This window comes from Vidua macroura, chromosome 2 (genome assembly GCF_024509145.1).
Source record: "Vidua macroura isolate BioBank_ID:100142 chromosome 2, ASM2450914v1, whole genome shotgun sequence".
In the NCBI taxonomy this organism is placed as follows: domain Eukaryota; kingdom Metazoa; phylum Chordata; class Aves; order Passeriformes; family Viduidae; genus Vidua; species Vidua macroura.
This window is the reverse complement of record NC_071572.1, coordinates 101,785,641-101,804,871: the sequence shown is the minus strand read 5'-3', so window position 1 is coordinate 101,804,871 and position 19,231 is coordinate 101,785,641. Positions and strand designations below refer to the sequence as shown.

Genomic DNA, 19,231 nt, shown 5'->3' with positions numbered 1-19,231 from the left:
CAGAGGGAAAAATACAACAATTCCTTTCAATTCCTTCCTTCCAAGCAAGGCCAACAAAGCCTATGAAAAGAGGAGCTATGTTTTACACTAGCACTTCAGTTGCTCTAGGAGCTTATTTCACTCTGTGTATCCTAATAGCTAGCTATGGCTATTGGAGGCTAACACCAGCCCTCCTCTAAGAGGATAAAGCCAGTATTTGGGTAAGCCTCCAAAAAGACCGAAATGACAGAGAACAGCTTTTTATTTCACCTTTAAAACAACCATTTAAGTAGAGACTGCATTCAGTGAGGTCCTATTTCTGCCAGTGTCCAAGACAGAAATACTTGACATGCTTCAGACCTTTCACACTGGCACCACAAAGTGAAAACAGATCTTTATTAGAGCAGCAGCAGTGTGGCTGTTAACATCACAGTCAGGTCTAAGATGATCTGCTGCTATTCTTCCTTCAAAAGGATTATAGTTTGGTTCATTATAAGTCCATTTTCTTTCTTGCAACCAAAGGAAACCCAAACCATACCAGCCTACCGGTAAAGCATTTCAGCCAAACTCACAATGTTTGAGAAGAAAGGATTTAATTGCACCATTTCCTTGAGGACTCAAGACATGAGAAGTGCTGACTCACTCCTTTCAGCTTTCATGTCTTGCATGAATCAATGCCCAGATGTGTAGGACGGCTGTGCTCAATCAGTCACCTCTGTATACAGAATTTATTTCACATCTGACTCTGGCTGTAACTTTGCCAGTAAAAGATTTCAACATATGCCTGATCTTTCTGGTAGAGGTTCAGGGTGTTCCCGCTTAGCTACTTTCACCAGCAAGACTCAAAGCTAAGAAAAAGTGAACATATATCCACAAATACTTTCCACCTAAAATTACTTTTACCAGATTTGGTAGAAGAATCACCTACACTCAAATGCATTTTCAAGAACCAACAGCATCTGCAGTTGCTTTTGTTTCCACATGGGAGTATTTTCAAAAATATTTCTTATTTATATTTTTGTTCTTCGTCCTCCTGAGACTGTGCAAAGTTTCCCAATATGAATTCCATCCTGTAAAATTTGGATAGAGCTAATTCCAGCATAGTCTTGTAGAAGCCATCTTGAACTCCTGCACTGAAATTACCAAAACCCTTCCAAATAAGATTTATTCTGCATGAAGTGAAGCCAGATGATGAGTCACACTTAAGAAAAGCTACATGATCATGGAGAATGCTCATAGCATTGGCATTTACTGTCATATTGGTACATAAAAAAGCATTGTAAAAATGAGGATAAAAATTGCAAGAGCAATAAAATGCTAAAACCCCATAGTTATTCAAGTAGAAATAGTGTATTATGATATTAGACAACTCAACTTACTTTGCTGCAACTGTTTTCTTCTGGTTTCATTTGGAGTTACCAAGACATATGGGCCAACACTAAAATGAAAGAATACACTCTTATTTTTCCTGTTCACACAAAATCAGGAAGTGTTCCTTCATCACCGAAGTCAGTTTCCTGCTGTTGTAGCAAACAACTTCATAGAAAAGTGAGTATTTATTCTGATTCAGCTCTTTAGGAATTTTTGGTAAGTACTCTGGGAATACATGTTATATTTGTAATTGGCAGCAGATACCAAGGATAATATTTTCAGGAACTTTTAGCATAGCCTTTGCTGTTCTTATTCAAATCTTACTCTAGACTGCTGACCTCAAATCTCATGCATTTCAAATCAAATCACTTCCTTGAATCAAAAAGTTCCATGTGGAAGACCACTGTCTACTGGGAAGAGCACTGGTGTTGGCAGTCTCACCCTTTACCTTGTGGACACCAAGCGCCTTGTGGACTTAAGCAGTCTGCCCAAAAGTAGTCCAAGGAATGCGCAAAGTCACACTGTCTGTGATGGACCCAGATGACTTACTCTCAGCCTGAGCCTCAGTTTCCTTGTCAGCCTTTCATTTTCAGGCACCAGGAATTCATTGGGCATATTCATCTTGCTGTCATGCCTAAGGTGCGACTCACTGAATCAGGACAAGGGGACTGTTTTGCCAGACTTAATTCAAAATGCAGTTGTTGTCTCAAGGAGTTATCAATCTAATGTGACAGCAAAGAGGCAAGCCAGGGTTCAGAGTGTATTAAGAGACTCGAGGTGATCAAAAGAGTGATGAAAACATGTCAGTTCCACTTGGAGAAGACAAAGGGTTTTATCTCCATGGTGTATTGTGTGAGTAGGAGTTTACACAACTCCCACTTATCAGAAGCTGTGCCATGGGGGTGCAGGTTTACCAGAAATGCACTAAGCAGCAGTTGGCCCCACACATCAGAGTCTTGGCAGGGTTTTATATGCAAGTGTGGGCACAAATATTTCATCTGGTTTCACTGCAGGGAAAGCACAAGGAGAAGAACAGCTACCAAAGAATAATTAGGGGAGAAAGCTGAGCCTCTTCAGGAAGGGACACAGGGAGCAGGTAGAGGACAAACTAGTAAGCAGAGAGAGAAGTTGGCAGTGGAAAAGTAATGAAACAATATGGCCCAAGACTAAGGCTTAAAAGGGGAATGAAAATCATGCAGAGATCAAAGCGCCCAAAGCTGCCTGCTGCCATATCACTGTAATTCAGGGTTTGGTAAGAGAGTATTTATATCCAATTACCTCTTTCTCTTTGAAGACTTATTCTAGGAGGATGTGGATTAATTTATGAGATTAAACTAGTAAAGATAGAGCCGTAAGCTCTAATGGTGCCGTTTTATATGATCTTTTCCCTTTCTGCCAGCACACTTTGGTGCCCCCGAGACACTGAGACTGTTCTGCAAGTCTCCACCGAATCCCAGACCCTCAAAGGCTGGAGTGAAGAGTGCAGCAATGCTCCAGTGGCAAACATTACTTAAAAGAAGCTTTGAGAACACATCTCACTTATGGCATAACACTCCCCATCAGTGATGTTTCAGATTTTTCTCTATTTGATTGAGTGGTAGCATTTCCAATTTATGCCAAAGTGCCTTTAACAAGCTGCTGCACCATGTATCTGTTTCAAGACTTTTTTATAGATTTTGTTTTGGTTTCAGATATTAAGATCATATTTCTCTCAAGTTCATACACAAAAATTATTAAGTACCTTTTAAACTCTCCTCCCTTCCCTTTGGCAGTGATAAAAGTGGCTGAAATTGTAGGTTGCAATGCTACATATCTTCCCCTCCCAAAAACTGATCAGTGCATCTAAGATACCACGCTGCTTCACAGCACTAGGGGGCAGAAGAGTTTTTATACCATGTACTTTGATGACTTCAAACAGCATTTGTCTGGTTGATTTATTTTAAGTTATAATACATTTTTTTAAAAAAGACCTCGGCTTGTCTGAACATGTATAAGAAATCATGTTATCAAATCTAGCCCTTTTGCCATGAATAATTTCCTTCATCTACTTCTGCTTTTTACCTGGAAGGCTCAGACCCCAAGAAGCCAGGTGGGGCCCACTCTTCTGGTACCTGACTGTAGCCTCATCATCAACACCTCAGAAGGACTGCACATGAAATACAGCAAAGATCAATCAGTTTACCAAAGAGGTAGAGGTGACAGTACATTTACCATCTGTTTTCCAGAGAGCAGATTAAGAGTTGTGGTGTTTAAAACAGTGTTTATTAAAAAGCAAAATTCATTTCAATTTCATTGAAATAAAGGCAAAGAAAGTGAGGATGCCAAGTCTTCAGTGGGGGAGGGAAGGGGAGAACAGGACACCAACATTTCTTTGTCTTTTATCTAATGCTTTGTTTTACTTATGATTAGAAATAATAAGGAAAAAAAAAAAAAGGCAGGGGGAGCATTTTTCAGTTTATCTAACTTTATAGTATTCACCTTGGTCTCTGGAAAGATATGCCAGAGTTTGGGTACTGGGATTAGGAATGGCCTTAAACTGAAGGAGGGCAAGATTAGCTTAGATACTAGGAAGAAATTATTTACTGGCAGGGTGGTGAGGCACTGGCACAAGTTGTCCAGAGATGTTGTGGGTTCCCCATCCTTGAGGTGTTTAAGACCAAGCTGGATGGGGCTCTAGAGGAAGGATTCCTGCCCATGGCAGGGGGGTTGGAACTAGATGACCTTTAAGGTCTCTTAAAGAATCATTCCATGATTCTCTGATCAGGGGGAAGGAGGAGTAAGTACATGGTAAATTTCTTGTGTGAGGGGTGAAAGTCAGGGTCCAAACTGGTTCCTTGCCTTTTAACCCAACAGGAGAGGAGCCAAATGAGCTGTTGCCTGAGAAACTCCACCTGCCCTACACGTTCTAAAATCTGCACCTAAAATTCCTTATTTTCTCGAGATTCTCTTTTTGAAGGAAACAAAGTTAATACAAAAACCCACCAGCAGCTTTCTCGTTGTGTTTTTATCCAGTTTGCAGGATATTTCTTTGTAATTTCTTTGTTCAGGCAAAATCTCTGATCCAGTTAAGCCTATAAAACCTGCTACAGCCTGTCAATTTAATATTCCAGTCAGTTTCTGGGTTGCCACAGTAGCCATAAGTCTGGAGCAAATTATCCTACTTACCTGGGGAGCAATTAAGGAAATGTGAAGATTTGAAGCTATCAGAGATGTGCAGAATTTTGTGCTTTATACCAATATATGAAGTGCTTCAAAGTCCACAGACAGAAAAGATTATAAAGAATTTAACTTTACAGTTTCCCTAATAATGATTCTAATTGTTATAACATTTAAGCCTGTCTTTGAGGTCGGGTTGTTTTATAAATACAAATAGAGAAGTCACTGGAAGGGGGAGAAAGAACATCTTACCCCAGTTATAACTCTTCAAAAATAAAAATCATCTTCTGCCTTTATGGATCATATTAATCTTGATGAGTGTTTTTTGTTTTATTTTCTCTGCAGAAAATGGGAATGTATTGACTCATTACACAGACTGAACAGATATTAATGAAAGTAAGAAAGTTATAACCCAATAAGAGAATGTATCTATATTGAAATTTAAAAAAAAAGAACCCCCTATGATTTTTCAAGCAGATATACATAATATACCACAGCTGTGGGATTAGAAATGCCTATGTAACAATATATCATTGTGGTTTAACCCCAGTCAGTAATTAGGCACCACATGGCTGCTCGCTCACTCTACCCCCCATGAGATAGGATGGAGAATTAGAAGGGTTAAAATGAGAAAACTCATGGGTTGAGATAAAGACAGTTTAACAGGTAAAGCAAAAGCTGCACACACAAGCAAAGCAGGAATGGATTCACCACTTCCCATGGTAAGGCAAGTATTCAGCCATCCCCAGGAAAGCAGGGCTCCACCACATGTAATGGTGACTTGGGAAGGCGAACTCCATCACTTTGAATATCTCACCCCTCCTTCCCTGTCCCCCAGTTATGCATGCTGAGCATGATGCCATATGTTATGGGATACACCTCTGCCAGTTGGGGTCAGCTGTCCCACAGCTCTCACAACTTCCTGTGCACCCTCAGCCCTCTCTCTGATGGGGTGGTGTGGGAGGCAGAAAAGACCCTGACTCAGTGTCAGCCCTGCTCAGTAATAACAAAACATCTCTGTGTTATCAACACACTTTCGGCCACAAATCCAAACCGTAGCCCCACAGCAGCTACTATGAAGAAAATAAGCTCTACTCCAGCCAAAACCAGCACATACAGAGAGAGAGAGAGATATAAAACATTTCTGTCAGGAGAAACATGCAATACATTCATAGGTAATCTGTAATGATAGTTTACACTTTGAGTGATCAGTAACATTAGGAACAGCATGTCTGAAAACTTAAATTTTGAATTATATGTGTAAGTCTACTCTTCTAACTAGGACACCTAGTTCTCAAGGACACCTCTTCAGTGCTTTAAAGGCTTAGGCAATAGCAACTTCTGTTCTACTTTCTTTCAGGTTTGTATAAAATAGTTTATTTCTAAAACTGAAAAAAACACATGAGGACTGCTGTTCTGGTAATGGTTTTTGCAGAGCTGTGCTCTTCAGTTTTTCCTCAAGTCCACTCCAGCCATCTACCACAGGAGATATATTCAAATGAAGTGTGAAATTGTTTAAAGTGTTACAAAAGGAATGGGTGTTATGAACTATTTCCGTGGGTGCATTGGTACATGAATGTCACAGAGCTGAAAGCCAAATATCTTGCTCTGCTGAGCAGAGTACTCTGCATAACAGACAGAAATAAGGAGAATGAAGTTGGAGAGCAAAAAAATGACTAAAGCTTAGGAAGGAGGCATGGGCAGATTCAGCCAGAGGAGGGACCTAGGGTGAGATACTGCATTAGATAGTATGTTAAAACTGAACTTAAAAGTGATCAAACTGCCAAAGCCACCTCTTGAATTTCCTTCAAAGATACACTAAGCTGAACTTTGCATTCATTTATCAGGGAGTGTTTTAAGAGCTGTCAAGTCCACACCACCACAAAGTATTGTTTTCACCAAAGCTCCCATGCCTGATGGAGCAGCCCCATGCTGCTGAGCAGCACAGAAGCTGCCAAATTAAAGGGCTACAAGATGCCAAATCCCAGCAAGTGGATAACTGTCCTGTAGGTATCTCCATTTTGCAATGCACACACAGCCAGATGCTAATGATAATTGACAGCCACAATTCTAGACCTCAGCTGAGCAATATGCTCTGTGTCCCAGCAGTGCCATAAGCAGAGCTCTAGGAAAGTGTACAAACCTTACATGCAGGCCTGGGGTTCTGGCTTTCCATCTTTATCAGTGGCATCATCTTACCAGTTTGCAGCTTAGAGACAAAAGTGATTTACTGGGGCTTAGCATTACACACTGTCTGATTCATCCTCACTGCAAGTGTGCTCTTAACATGAGAGGCAGAAAATGAATTACATTAGAAGGAAATGTTTATCACCAAAAGTCTACCTCCATGGATTTTGTCCTGTGTTTGCCAGAGGCCAGGAATGCATTTAATTAATACAGTTCAAAAAGTGTCTGGAAGATTATTAAACCAGGGTAACTCACTTCTGTATCTGATCCCTTTCATTAAGACAAGACAACATTTTTGGCATTGTGAGGATTAAAGCAAAAAGTTTAAACCTGAAGTGAACTTGCAAGAGGGAAGAATGAGAAGAGAGAGGGCAGCAGAGAGTAGTGCAGGAGAAAGTAAGAGTCAGAAATCTGCAGGAAAGAAACAGATCTGAAAGTTCTGCCATTACCAACATGCTTGTAGAGAAATTCCTGAAGTTAAAATTTGGTCAAAAGACTAAAACGGAAACTTGGAACTGAATTTCCAACAGTTTAGATGAGGATCAGACTCAGCAGCTTGTTGTAGTCTTAGCACATCAGAAAGAAGGGCAGGTGCTTCAGCCAGTACTCTGTTTTGGATAATCTCAACCACCTTCTGAAGACTCAAGGAAATTGCCACCCTGAAGGATCAAATCAGGGAGCCAAGGGGTAGCCCTCAGCCCAAACCTGGCTCACAGCACAGCTTTCTCTCCTCTGAAACACTAATGTGCCATTAGTCAGCCTGTGCTTGTGGTCAGATTACACCAAAGGGGCAGAGTTCACTGTGGCAGCGCTGTAGATCTCCATCAGACCCAGTAAAGTCTAGAAAAGTCAGACATGGCCATGCTCGTGCTGTCCCCACGTGCTAGAGCAGCTCAGTTCCCTCAGCACAGCACAGTGTCAGGGATGTAGGGAGAGGGATGTAGGCATGTAGGGAGCATGCCAGAGCCAGCTGGAGCACCTGGTAATCACTAGCCCTGAGGAGCATGGAGCATCATCCGTGGGCAGGCCAGGCGCTGGGCTTGGCAGCACCAAGTGCTGAGCAGAGTTCTCCCCTGCAGAGGCGTGCATGTGCTGCATGTCAGGCTTGCCAGCGTGCCTGGAGAGCTCAGCAGGTCAGATGCTGCATCACACAAACACTGAGATTTGAGCTAGTGGCGTGTTCATCTCTGCTTCCCTGCTTCTTTTCAACTATGTATTTCCTTCTCCACTGTCTCTGCATCAGAGAATTTGTCCTTTCATTGCCCCTGCCCAAACGCAGCATCCTTCCATACATTCCTTATTCATCACCTCGTCACAGCTCCTCATCAAGCTATGCATCAAGAGAACATGTCAGGGTTTATGCAAAACAAGCTCCTTCAAAAAAGCCTTCTAATACACAATATGGAAGGACTTCCTTCCCTCCCCCAAGCATTACATGGAACAGCAACCCCCACCATCCAGACTGACAGTATAGTTGTTGACTTACATAGACCCTGCCACCAATCCTGTGCCTGGAGAAAAGGCTGACTACTGACCACAGTGAAGCTGGGCATGTCTCAAGCGCTCCACTGGGCTGTAAATATTAGTACATCAGCCTGAAAGACAGAGTTGGGAGACTTCCCCTCTACAGCAAGTGGAGAGCTAAACTCTGAACAGATTTTCCATAATTCAAACTACCTGTCTTGCACTCCCAGCAGTGGCTGGGCAGTGGACAAAACAAGTGTTTTGCTAAAAATCCACCTACAGTTTTGTAGACCAACTTTTTTTTATTTTAAAGAAACTTTAGTTCATGAAAGAAAAAAAAAATCAGAGCTGCTAAGTATAGTCTGTCAGCAATAGGATGAGGGGGTCTTATAACACCATAAATATTTTGGGTTTTTTTTTGTTTTGTTTTGTTTTTTGGGTGTTTGTTTGTGGGGTTTTTTTTGTGTGTGTGGTTTTTTTTGTTGTTGTTTTTTTTTGTTTGGTTTTTTTTGTTGTTGTTGTTTTTGTTTTGTATGGTTTTTTTTTGTTGCCTTTTTTTTTTTTTAATTCCACATTAACACTGGAAAAGGAAGATAGATTGATAGATTGATATATTTGGCTCCGGCGGTCAAAGAATACAATTTCTTGAGTCAAGCATTCTAGCAAGTTTGCTCTCCTTTCAGACAAAATGATGAGGGACTGTTACCAGCTGTGCAGCAATATATCTTCAGGCTTTATTATTTTGCATTTCAGTTTTTAATGTATTTTACCAGAACCAATATTATTCTTGGCAGCTTTAAAGGTGCTAAAGGCAGACTGCTGAATGGAGGCAGCAGTTTCTTTTTCAGGCACTAGCTATAGTTCACCCTCTAATTTCCCCACTTTCCTCCACCTTTCTTCTGTACAGACTTTTGTTTCTGAATAGGTATGAACGGGGGCAATTTGGGAATTCGCTTTCTACAAGTTAATTTCATAGCACTTAGCAGACAAAGTGAATCCACTTAAATGCAAGTTTATTATTATAAGCGGTTTCAAGCTGTTGTCATCCTGGTGACTTTTTTCTCCATGGCCTGAAACCACATTCTATGTATAACTGGATGGGGATGTGCAGAGTGTGACTTCAATTTTGCATTTGAACAAGTATTTTTCTTAATTAGGACCATTTTATTGTCACTTCTCGCCCTTGACACATCATATGAGGGCTTTTCCAAAGCAAAACTATCTAAACTCTAATACCAGCTGCCCACCTTGTATTGTTAGCAGTCCAGTTTGAATATCGAGTACTGAACAGGACTGCAACATGCTACATCCCACACATATTTCATGCGTCCAATCTAAACAAAAGGTCCCCTAATCTGACCATAAGATGCTCCTGAGATGTTTTCCCACTCCCAATTTCTCTCACAGCCTGAGACAGAGAGTTTGCATTGAAACAATTCATACAGAGCCTTCAAAAGAGACTCCAACTCCTGCTTTGCTGGCAGTAAAACCATACCCCTGTCTGTTTCCAAAAAATAGCAAGCCGAAGCTGGCATAGAGACAGTACTTGGCATGGAGCAATCCTGTTTGGGCCCCTCATGTTCCCTCTGCTACACATATTCCAGAAATCCTTTAGTAATGCTAGTCTATGCTTTTTTTCTCCTACTGTCACCCTGTAACTTCAGGTCTCCAACTGCTCTTGTTATCCCAGAACCTGAGAACTTGAACCTGAGGGTGTCCCAGTATTTTAATTTTAAAGGTCATATTAAAATGGGTTGGTGGCTAAAAAGCTGAGTCAGCTTTATCACTGCTAAAATGATATTTTAATCTGAAATCTTTCTTGAAATGTAGCTTGAGAAGATGAACAAAGTAATAATTAATGAAACAATTTTTGTTTTAAAGAATAAAGATCCCCACTGTTCTGTTTCAGTATTTCAGATGCTATCTTCTCCTTTAATCTGTGTTAGTTAAGGAAATTGCAGTTTAAGTGGCTGCATCGCATTCAAACTGCCAGGTAGCATCCCCCTTCTAAAGGGAAGGATGCAAACCCCACTCTCATTCAGTTCATTTTTTATTGCAGTATTAGTTTCCCCACTCATATTATATGGTTTCTATTTCAACCTGTCCTTCCCTCATCCCTCTTCTCATTAACTGAATACTAATGCAGACTTTAATTTGTACATCTGAGATTTAGGAACTAATTCTTTTTTATGAAGACACAGAGAGAATATTTTCACATAGCAGAAAACACTACTCAGTCTTTGCAGTGGATGCACAACAGCTTTATGTCTGCAAGAATCATGTAAGATGAAAGAGGGAACAGGTATTGGTGTGATTATATGTGCTCTGGCCTTAAATTCTGCAGGGAGCTCTGGCAAACCAATTGATTAATTATTCACCTAACCTGTACCAGGGGGTTTGTATGCCAGACAAACTGGGAAAACACAGTCATGCCAATGGCAAAACTCCCACTAGCCCTGCTGCCCCCTCCTCCCCCCGAGAAAAACCCAAACAGCAACAAAATGCACACATCACAGCTACATAAACAAACGGGGCTGTCCTTGCTCTGCTGTGGATACCCGGCACTGTGAGAGCAGGCAAGACAGAGAATTTTTCATATTTGGAAGCGGCAGTAAATAAACAGACTGTAACTAAGGAATTGTTGTTTGCTCTCCTGAAAGTCAGTCATTAAAGCGCTGATGGATTTTAAAGGGACTCGGCACTTAGTAGTCCCTGTATCATTACCACCCAATAGGCAAGCAGTCATGGGTTTCAGTGGAAAGCTGCTGACCTCTGCTTGCCATCAGCTGCCTGCCACCTCCTCCACAGGTGGCTCCATCTTCTTCACCCAGAAAGAAGGGAAAGGAAACTGAAACAGTTTGCAGTTTTGCCAGCTGCCCTTCGAAAGACGGAAGAAAAAGAAGCAAGCTAAGCAAAATCAGCACATAACAATAATAATAATCTTGGCATTACATGCATTGTTACTAAGAACTCAGAAAAAGCAAAATGGTGAAAAGGAAGAAACACTTAGCTTTGGTCATCTAAGTATACTTATATTAAATATACTTGCATAAACCACATACACACAGAGTTTTCCATTTCTATTCTGTATTATACCTGCAAGGCACAGCTTATACAAGCTATCTCAGGATTGTTCACTGGAAAGCAAGAGAGAGACTAAGCATAGATTCCAATAAAGCACCAAATGCTGAAGCTTTGGTTTTAGTTTAGTGAGCATGAAGTTCCTGGAAGCTGTTCTGTGTCCTTGACTGCATTCAGAGCAGTGTTGGAATGCAGCCTATATCCATCTCTTAAGCCAAAGTAAGTATTTTTAGACTTTCCAGGATGAAATATTAGAAGACACAGAAAACAGGGAGCTAGAACCAGATTTGAAATTTCACTTTGAAAAAAGATGGCAAGAAACTTTGAAAAAAGATGCCAGACACTATGTATGCCAGTATCCAAGGTACAGAACTGGCCACTGCTATGGCACAGGGTACAAGCCATGCTGTCAAGAAGCCTGCCAGAACAACTTGGGTCCCATGCAGGAAGCTCCAAGGAGATGACAACATGCTGCTTGTGTGCTCAGCCACATGCAGGCTGTCTATAAAGTATTTTCACCTTTAATGGTGTACACCTCGAGTGAGCTGGAGAACAGGCACCCAATGCAGGTAAATCATCTTGTTACTTACTACTGCTTCTGCTGTTGTTGGTGCACTAATGCTTGGCCTCCTTGTTTCTCTTTAGATGCTGTCAGCTTCTGGGTGTTTTCACCCTTCTCCGTTTCACTGTTGCCATGCAAGGGGTTATCTCGAGAGGAAGATGGAGTATTGAAGGAAGTAGCTGTCCTGTACCTGCTGCCTTCCTTCCATCCTCCCATGCCAGACATGGTTTTGCAAGTACTTTGCCTTGACAGAAACCAGGATTGCTGCTACAGCTAGAGGAACACTCAAAACTTCGGAGTTGCCAGAAATCAGTTTCAATTCCTGGTAAACTCCTCCCCTTCCTGAACTTTGGGCTGGCGGGCATGCCAATACATGTACTGGTTTCTGAGGCATCCTCCAGCTGAAGCTCAAGTTTCGTCATCTCAGTCACAGCACCCAGGCAGACAGGGGTCACAGGGTGACAGCAAAGCTGATCTGTGCTAATAAACCAGGTGACAACAGTTTGTGCAGAAGTATGGGGAGGTCTGACGTTTTTCTGATATATTTCTGACACATATTTCTGATATATTTCTGACTTTTTTTTAACCCAGCACTTCCCTGTGACAGAGGGAATAACTCTTGGGGGTGTTATTACCCACCCCTGAAGGTGAAAGTAATGCAGGTTCTTGTTAATAAATTTCTTGGGGCAGATTAGAGTGAAAAAACACTGAATGATCAGTGTTTGCAAATATATATATATATATATATATATATATACACGTGTATATATATATATATATATATATATTTGCAAACACTGTATATATATATATACATGCATATATATATATATAGTGGAAAACGCCAATCACTTGGTTTTTAAATTTTAAAAGTCTAATAATAATAAAATGGTTATAAAAATAGTAGTACAATTACAGTAAAATTTAGAGTTAGGACAATTACAAGACAATAAAAAGCAAAGAATTACGGACGTCCGGATGCTCTCGGGCACCTAAGCCATGACAAGCATGTTTTGTGAACAAAGGAATAACCCTTAAAAACCATACACTGTTGCATATTCATACATACTTCATGGTTATGTATACGTTCTATTTAAAATAAGAAACTCTGTCTGGAATATGTCAACTCCTTCTTCTAATCCCCACAGTGTCTTCGAATCTGAGCAAGGCCTGAAGAAATTAGCTTCTTCTGATAAGAGAACCATAAATTCCTCTTCTCTGGAAGATTTAGGTGTTCAGGGATTGTTCTCTCCAAGCGAGTATCTCATTCTTTTAAAACAAAAACATATACATAGTTTCTATTTTAACTACAAAACTACATTTACCATACTATTAAAATGTTAATACAGCACTTCTAATCAATATAACATAATACATATAGTATTCAATTTAATATTTGCAAAAAGCCAATCATAAAATATTCATTTTTCACATATATGAACAATTTGGTTGCAATAGAAAGCAGCTATATAGACATTTTGGTTATTATTATATATATTAATACGCCAATATGAAAGCATAAAGATATCACTTAAAAGGTACAAGGGAAAAAAAAGGAAGAAAGGGTAAGAGTAGGAAGATAGATAACTACAGCCCCTGGATTTACAATGAGACTTGAGTGTTGCTGTTGGTCGAAGTGACGATTGAAGGTCTGATGTATCAGCAGGGGGTGTGTGTAAGAGCGGGCAATTTGGCATGATGAAAAGCACCACTGTGTTTCCACAAGATCTGCCTCTTATCGGCCTCAAAGCGCAGCTTGTAGGCTCTGGCAGTTATAAGTTTATCCCTTCTCCCTTTTGCAGTCCAGAGGTTTGTCATTACACACCCAAAAACTCATCTCATTCTTGGTGAGTTGCAAACCTGGTCTCAACAAAGCACCCTGGTGCCTTCACAAACGGGCAATTCCTTTGAGTCATAGTCCAGTCTCTCACAAGGGTTTTTTTAGTTTCTATTTTGCATGAGTGTACAAGGAAAGATGAAAGAGAAACTAAAAACTAACCTTCAGATAAATCTTAAGGCATTGGTCCTGAAAAAATCCAATTCAGCCTTTTGCTCAATCAGAAAAATTTGACTTTCCTAATTCTACCTGAATAGAGGACAAATACATGATCCACTTACTGAAAATGGAGATCCTTTGAGTGCTCACATCTAACCAGTGGTAGTGTATCTATGGGATCTGCAGGGCTGGAGATAACCAGCAACCTTTTTAATATCATTAGTAAATAAAAGATGTTCGGCAATTTCTAACCCAAGCAAAAAAGAACTAGCAATGCTGCTCCAGGTTAATGCAGCAGAACTAAGGAGATCCAGCTCCACTCGTGCAGATCTCATAACTCTTTGTCCTGTAGCTGATCAAGCTACACTAAAAACACACCGCTGGCCAAGTGTCCTGACTGCCCGGACCACCTAGGTCTTATAGCACTCTCCACACATGCAGGGGAAGGAGTAAAGTCAAATGCCATATGGAAAGCCACAGGCTGCCTGGTTGTTGTAATGCTCCTTGGGACCCTGCCACCAGCAGCTCACCTCCTAGAGCTTCCATATCCACAAGGACACATCTCCTAGGGCTGCCCCAAGAAGGCAGCACCAATGGTGTCTCCCCGCCCCCCCCATCCCTCCTGACATACTCAGCAGCAGAGATGATCTTAATTTGTACACAAATCATTCTGCAGACTTTGGAGTGCAAGGGCAGCGTGCTGTAAAGGGATGAACTGGTGCATAGTCCCTTGCATCACTTCCCTTCACAAATACATATATGTATTTAATGTACAAGGTGCTGACAAATGAAAGCAAGCATGAAGCTTATTCCTTATATATTCCTCCATAGAACTGGAGGGTCAATACAGGAGATGTCAGAAGCACTAGAAGTAGCACAGAAATTATAGCAAAATCATGTCTGAGGACTGCAAAGATTTGTGGGATAACAGCTGTGCCTACAGACACCCTATCTGGTAAAAATCCAGCTTTGACATCTTGAGTGTTCTTACCCACGCAGATTGATGTCTTAATAACCCATATTTAATTACAAAAATTGATTATAATTAATGTGGCCACTGCTGCTGTGTCTTCAATCCTATAATGTTATGTAAAATTCAGATCTAGTGTAGTTTTCCTGTTGAAATTTAGAAACTTTTGGCTGAAAACAGTAACTGTAGAATCAAAATATTTATATCTATATTGCTCAAAAAAGAGGGATGTGAAATGAGCCCAAGCACTAGAAGAAGCTTGATCACTTTTATTGCTTCCATGCTAATTTATTTCATAGCTCATGGATTGTTGTGGACAATCCAAACTAACTCTATCCAGGACAATATCCAGGTCTGGCTCTAAGGACAGTTCATGCCAGACATGACCCCCAGAAAGTCAGTATTAACTAGTGTACCAGATTTACCTTGTCCACCCTAAACATCTCTTCAATCACTATCCCAGCAATCTCAAACTCACCCCACAGCCTCTGTGTGATACTCCAGTGTATCATTCATCAGCCCTTCAGTTTCATGCTACTAAAACACAGCATTTCACAGGCTGCAACCCAGCTCTTACATTGCTTCAGATGCATTGAGCTGAAATATCCCCAAAATAATAATCAAGTTCCAGCATCACGGCAGTACCACCTAAGGCTCTCAGGATGCTTGGAGTTTGGTAAGGACACGCATATTGCCTCCACTATGATCCACTCAGCCACTTAGCTACTTCTAGTCTAGTGGAGGCTAGTCTTGGGCAGCATATATATGAGTCTGTACTAGCTGTGCTTAGAAAAAAGGATCAGCCTCCAGCCCTGTTTTATTTAGTGTCGTAGATGTTAAACAAATGCTGAAACGTCAGAATGCCAATGTATTCAGTCTCCTGAAACACCACCAAATCTCACCCTTCCCAAATCCTCCATCAGGATTTTAATTCAGTACTTATATTTTTCTAGACCCACCAAATTCTATCTATTCTATCTAGACTGCCAATTCTATCTGAGGAGCTATATTTATAGCTGTTGCACATCCCTAACTGGATCTGAGGCTGCGATGCACTGGCCCTTGCTATCAAGTGAGCCCTCACACAGTTGGTGGCTCCCTCCCTCCCCACAAGTAGGATAGGGGAGAAAACAGGAAAAGGAGTGAGAAAATTCCTGTGTCAAAATAAAGCTTTTTTGTCTTTAAAGCTCTGCTGCCTCCATCTATTAAAAACCATTTTTAAAATTTTATTTTGTGGGAGACAGAAAGACAGAAAATGATCTTTCTGTTGCTCTGAGAAAATTCCTCAGTGGACATGTGAAATACTAAGAATTGTCATATTCCCTCCCTCACCTGTGTTTCTCATGAAATTGCAATAATAAAACAAAATAACTTCTGTGGAGGAACATTTTGTACTGAACCTTTATTTCCAACTCTGCAGTATCATGAACTATACCAAAAATGAGAGGTATCAGAGACCTTTTCTATTCACTATAAGGGAACTGGGTCAGCCAAGTCATCATTTCTTTGGGAATGTTAGATAGGATAAAACTCTCCTCTATGAAAGAAATAGTATTAAAACCCCCATAAAATTCAACAAATGTAATGTTTCCTATCTTTCCTTCCCGGAAGACAATTGTTCATTCTTCATTATTTCACTGTTGGTTGATGGCATTTTAAGGTTTTGCATTTTTAAGGGGTTTTTTCCACAACCACAGACATGTTTCATTAAAAGCTAAGATTTTTATTTAATCTAAGGATACTAGAAGCCTAAAGCCTGAAGAAAAGCATCAAACTGAAGGAGACCTTTGAAAGGACAGCCAGGACAGGCAAGCATTTATACCACCCACTCTATTTTTATCAGAAGGCAGGAAATGGTATCAGAAGGCTTTGATTGCCGGAGAAATGCTTTTTCCTTTGTCATCAGCACTAAAACACTTAGTCCAGCAGCTGAATATGATGCTCAAGGGTTCACATGCAAAGCTTTTTTCCCTGGATATTTTGGCTAAGTAGGTAAGACACACAGCTGAATATACTACATAGCATGTTGAGTAATTGATCATTGGGAACTTATCTCCATATTTTAGAGCAATGGCAAATTATGGCAAATATCCCTAGAGGAATATCTATAATTAGCAGTGCTTATTGAGCTGTTATGCCATGATGGCAAAATAAGAATTGAATTTTTAGAGGTGCATTTTACTTTACCAATGTTTTTTCTGGCTGAGTACTCTACTTTGCTGTACAATTAGGATGATCGCTTTCTGCAGAGTTGATAGAACTAATTGTTACAGCTGAGGATGCTGGAGAAGAGAAATTTCTCTGCTCCTTGGAGAGGAGCCCCTGGAGGAGGGTAAAATGTCAACATTTGGTTAAGATTTATTCTTGTTTAGATTGAGGACTGGAATTTGTCAGGTTCAGCAGAAAGAATACCATTAGCTTTGACAAGTACGTGTGTGTGGATGTGTTGGGCAATCTGTTTAGGAGATGTAAAATGCTGCACACACTTCCTTCCCATTTTATTGCAAAAAGCTGAAATTGACGGTACCTGTCAAAAACTATCATCTTCCATCCTCTGAAAGAAAATTGACCCTTGCTTTCTCTACAGTATTACAGCATTACAGCAGGTCCACCTCTCCTTGAGTGAATACTGCTTCAGCAAACGGAAGTGGGGATTGAAAATATAATTAACCTGGTGTCTAGAATTTGCTGTTTTGAGGTCCAGTGCCTGAAGATTATTGGTACATTTTAAGAGCAGCTCTTTAGCTTGGAGGGTGCTATGCATATATATATTGCTATATAAATAACACTAAATAATAAAGCAGGGCTGTTTTAAAGGTCTGACCTTATAAAAAGGTCTGACGTTATAAAAACGATCAGGACTACAAATTAATTATTTATTTAATAAAAATACCTGCAAAAAATCTATTGGAAGAGGCAAAATTAACTGGTAAACTGCACAAATGGTATCAGAAACAAAGATCTCTAAGAGCTATTGCTCCAGCTGTATGTCCAGAAGGAAAACGTCCTTGAGAAGTCTGGCATTATTAAAATAGTATTTACTATATTCTTGAATAGATATTTTTTCTTAACAGCTTTTAAAGTATAGATTTACTTATTCACAAAAGATACATGAGCTTTTTGGCATATGTACCATCTTCTACAAGGAATAATTATACTCTTTGAATTCCTAAAGGCCATGATTAGTTCCAGTCAGGATTTTATATATTATACTACTTTGTGGTAGCTAGTCAACCAAAGGTGTCATACAGACAATTATAGTGTCTAGAAAGAACATTACATTCTTTACTGTGTTATGTTTCCAAATACATTACCTAAAGAAATTACTAGAAGTCCACAGCTCATGTTTTTTTAACTTTTATAGTATATTGTGGTAATTAAATATACAAATGCTTCTAGGAGAATTAACTCTTACAACTTCTAATCCTGCCTGGGAGGATTTATTCTTCATTCATTTGTATGCACATGACAATTCAGCAAGGCTCAAGTACTGACTTTTACAGTTTTATATGATATGCCTCATGATTTCCTTGATAACTTTCAATTATACTCTCTTCTCTGCCTGACCTCAGAAACTTTAATCTTTAGGGTGAAACTTTGGTCACTGCCATTCTAATTTCACTGATCGGGTGTTACATTTACAGGTTCTTTGGAAATTCTCAGTGGTAAAAACCCCAAACACATACAGGATCCTTGTTATCAATTTCACAATATTTCACCTGGTAACCATTTCTAGATTCTCCTTCATTCCTGACAGAGACTCTTGCCAGCATGGATCCTGACTGCAACATGGAATAGTGTAGCAGAGACTGGTTAGGGAAATAATTTATAGGAAAATATGCAGACAATTAACTTCAATGGCATAACAAATCTGGACAACATTGCTACACATTAATAGTGACAATCTGCTGGAACATACCAGTGTTTAGGATTGAATTAAATAGTAATGGACAGATTGTCTCTACCAGCACCATCCTGTGCATAACGTAGCACACAGTTGTGCCACGCTGAGAGGAGCTTCAAGAGAGAGCCATAACCAAAGACCCAGCTGCTTTCATTCCACTCCTCCTGGCTTCCAAGGAAAACAAACTACACTGTTTCACTCCTGGCAGAAGACACATTTTCCTCCCGTTGATTATCTGGTTTGCTCTGTGCAATCGATATGCTTCCTGGGGCTCTCTGTCCAGAAAGCAGCAGCAGCAGTGCGGCTGGTGGTATGAAGATGTTTTGAGCACTGTTCTCCATCTCAGAGTGTGCCTGGATGTATTTGTATGGACCACATTATGACCCAGTGTCTTTAAGAGTCCAATTTTGCTATCCTTACAATGACATAAAATATTTCCTGAGTTCACAGATTATAATTTCCTTCCAAAGGGGATCAAGCACCTGACAAGGGCAGATGTTTTCTGGATTTGATACTTATAAAGGAAGAAGATACCCTAAATTCCAAAACTTTCAATTTATT

At 40.2% G+C, this 19,231-nt stretch overlaps 1 protein-coding gene across 1 annotated transcript in view; it reads right to left on the bottom strand.

Annotated features, from left to right (window-relative positions):
• Nucleotides 1-12,074, bottom strand: part of EPSTI1 (epithelial stromal interaction 1) — a 50,350-nt gene extending 38,276 nt beyond the window's left edge. Inside the window, exons 1-2 of the mRNA XM_053970647.1 lie at nt 11,829-12,074; nt 1,359-1,417 (exon numbers count right to left, since the gene is read on the bottom strand). Of these exons, the coding sequence (XP_053826622.1) occupies nt 1,359-1,417; nt 11,829-12,025 (256 nt within the window). The 5' untranslated portion in view covers nt 12,026-12,074. The remainder of the gene's footprint in view (nt 1-1,358; nt 1,418-11,828) is intronic.
• Nucleotides 12,075-19,231: the final 7,157 nt, after the last annotated feature.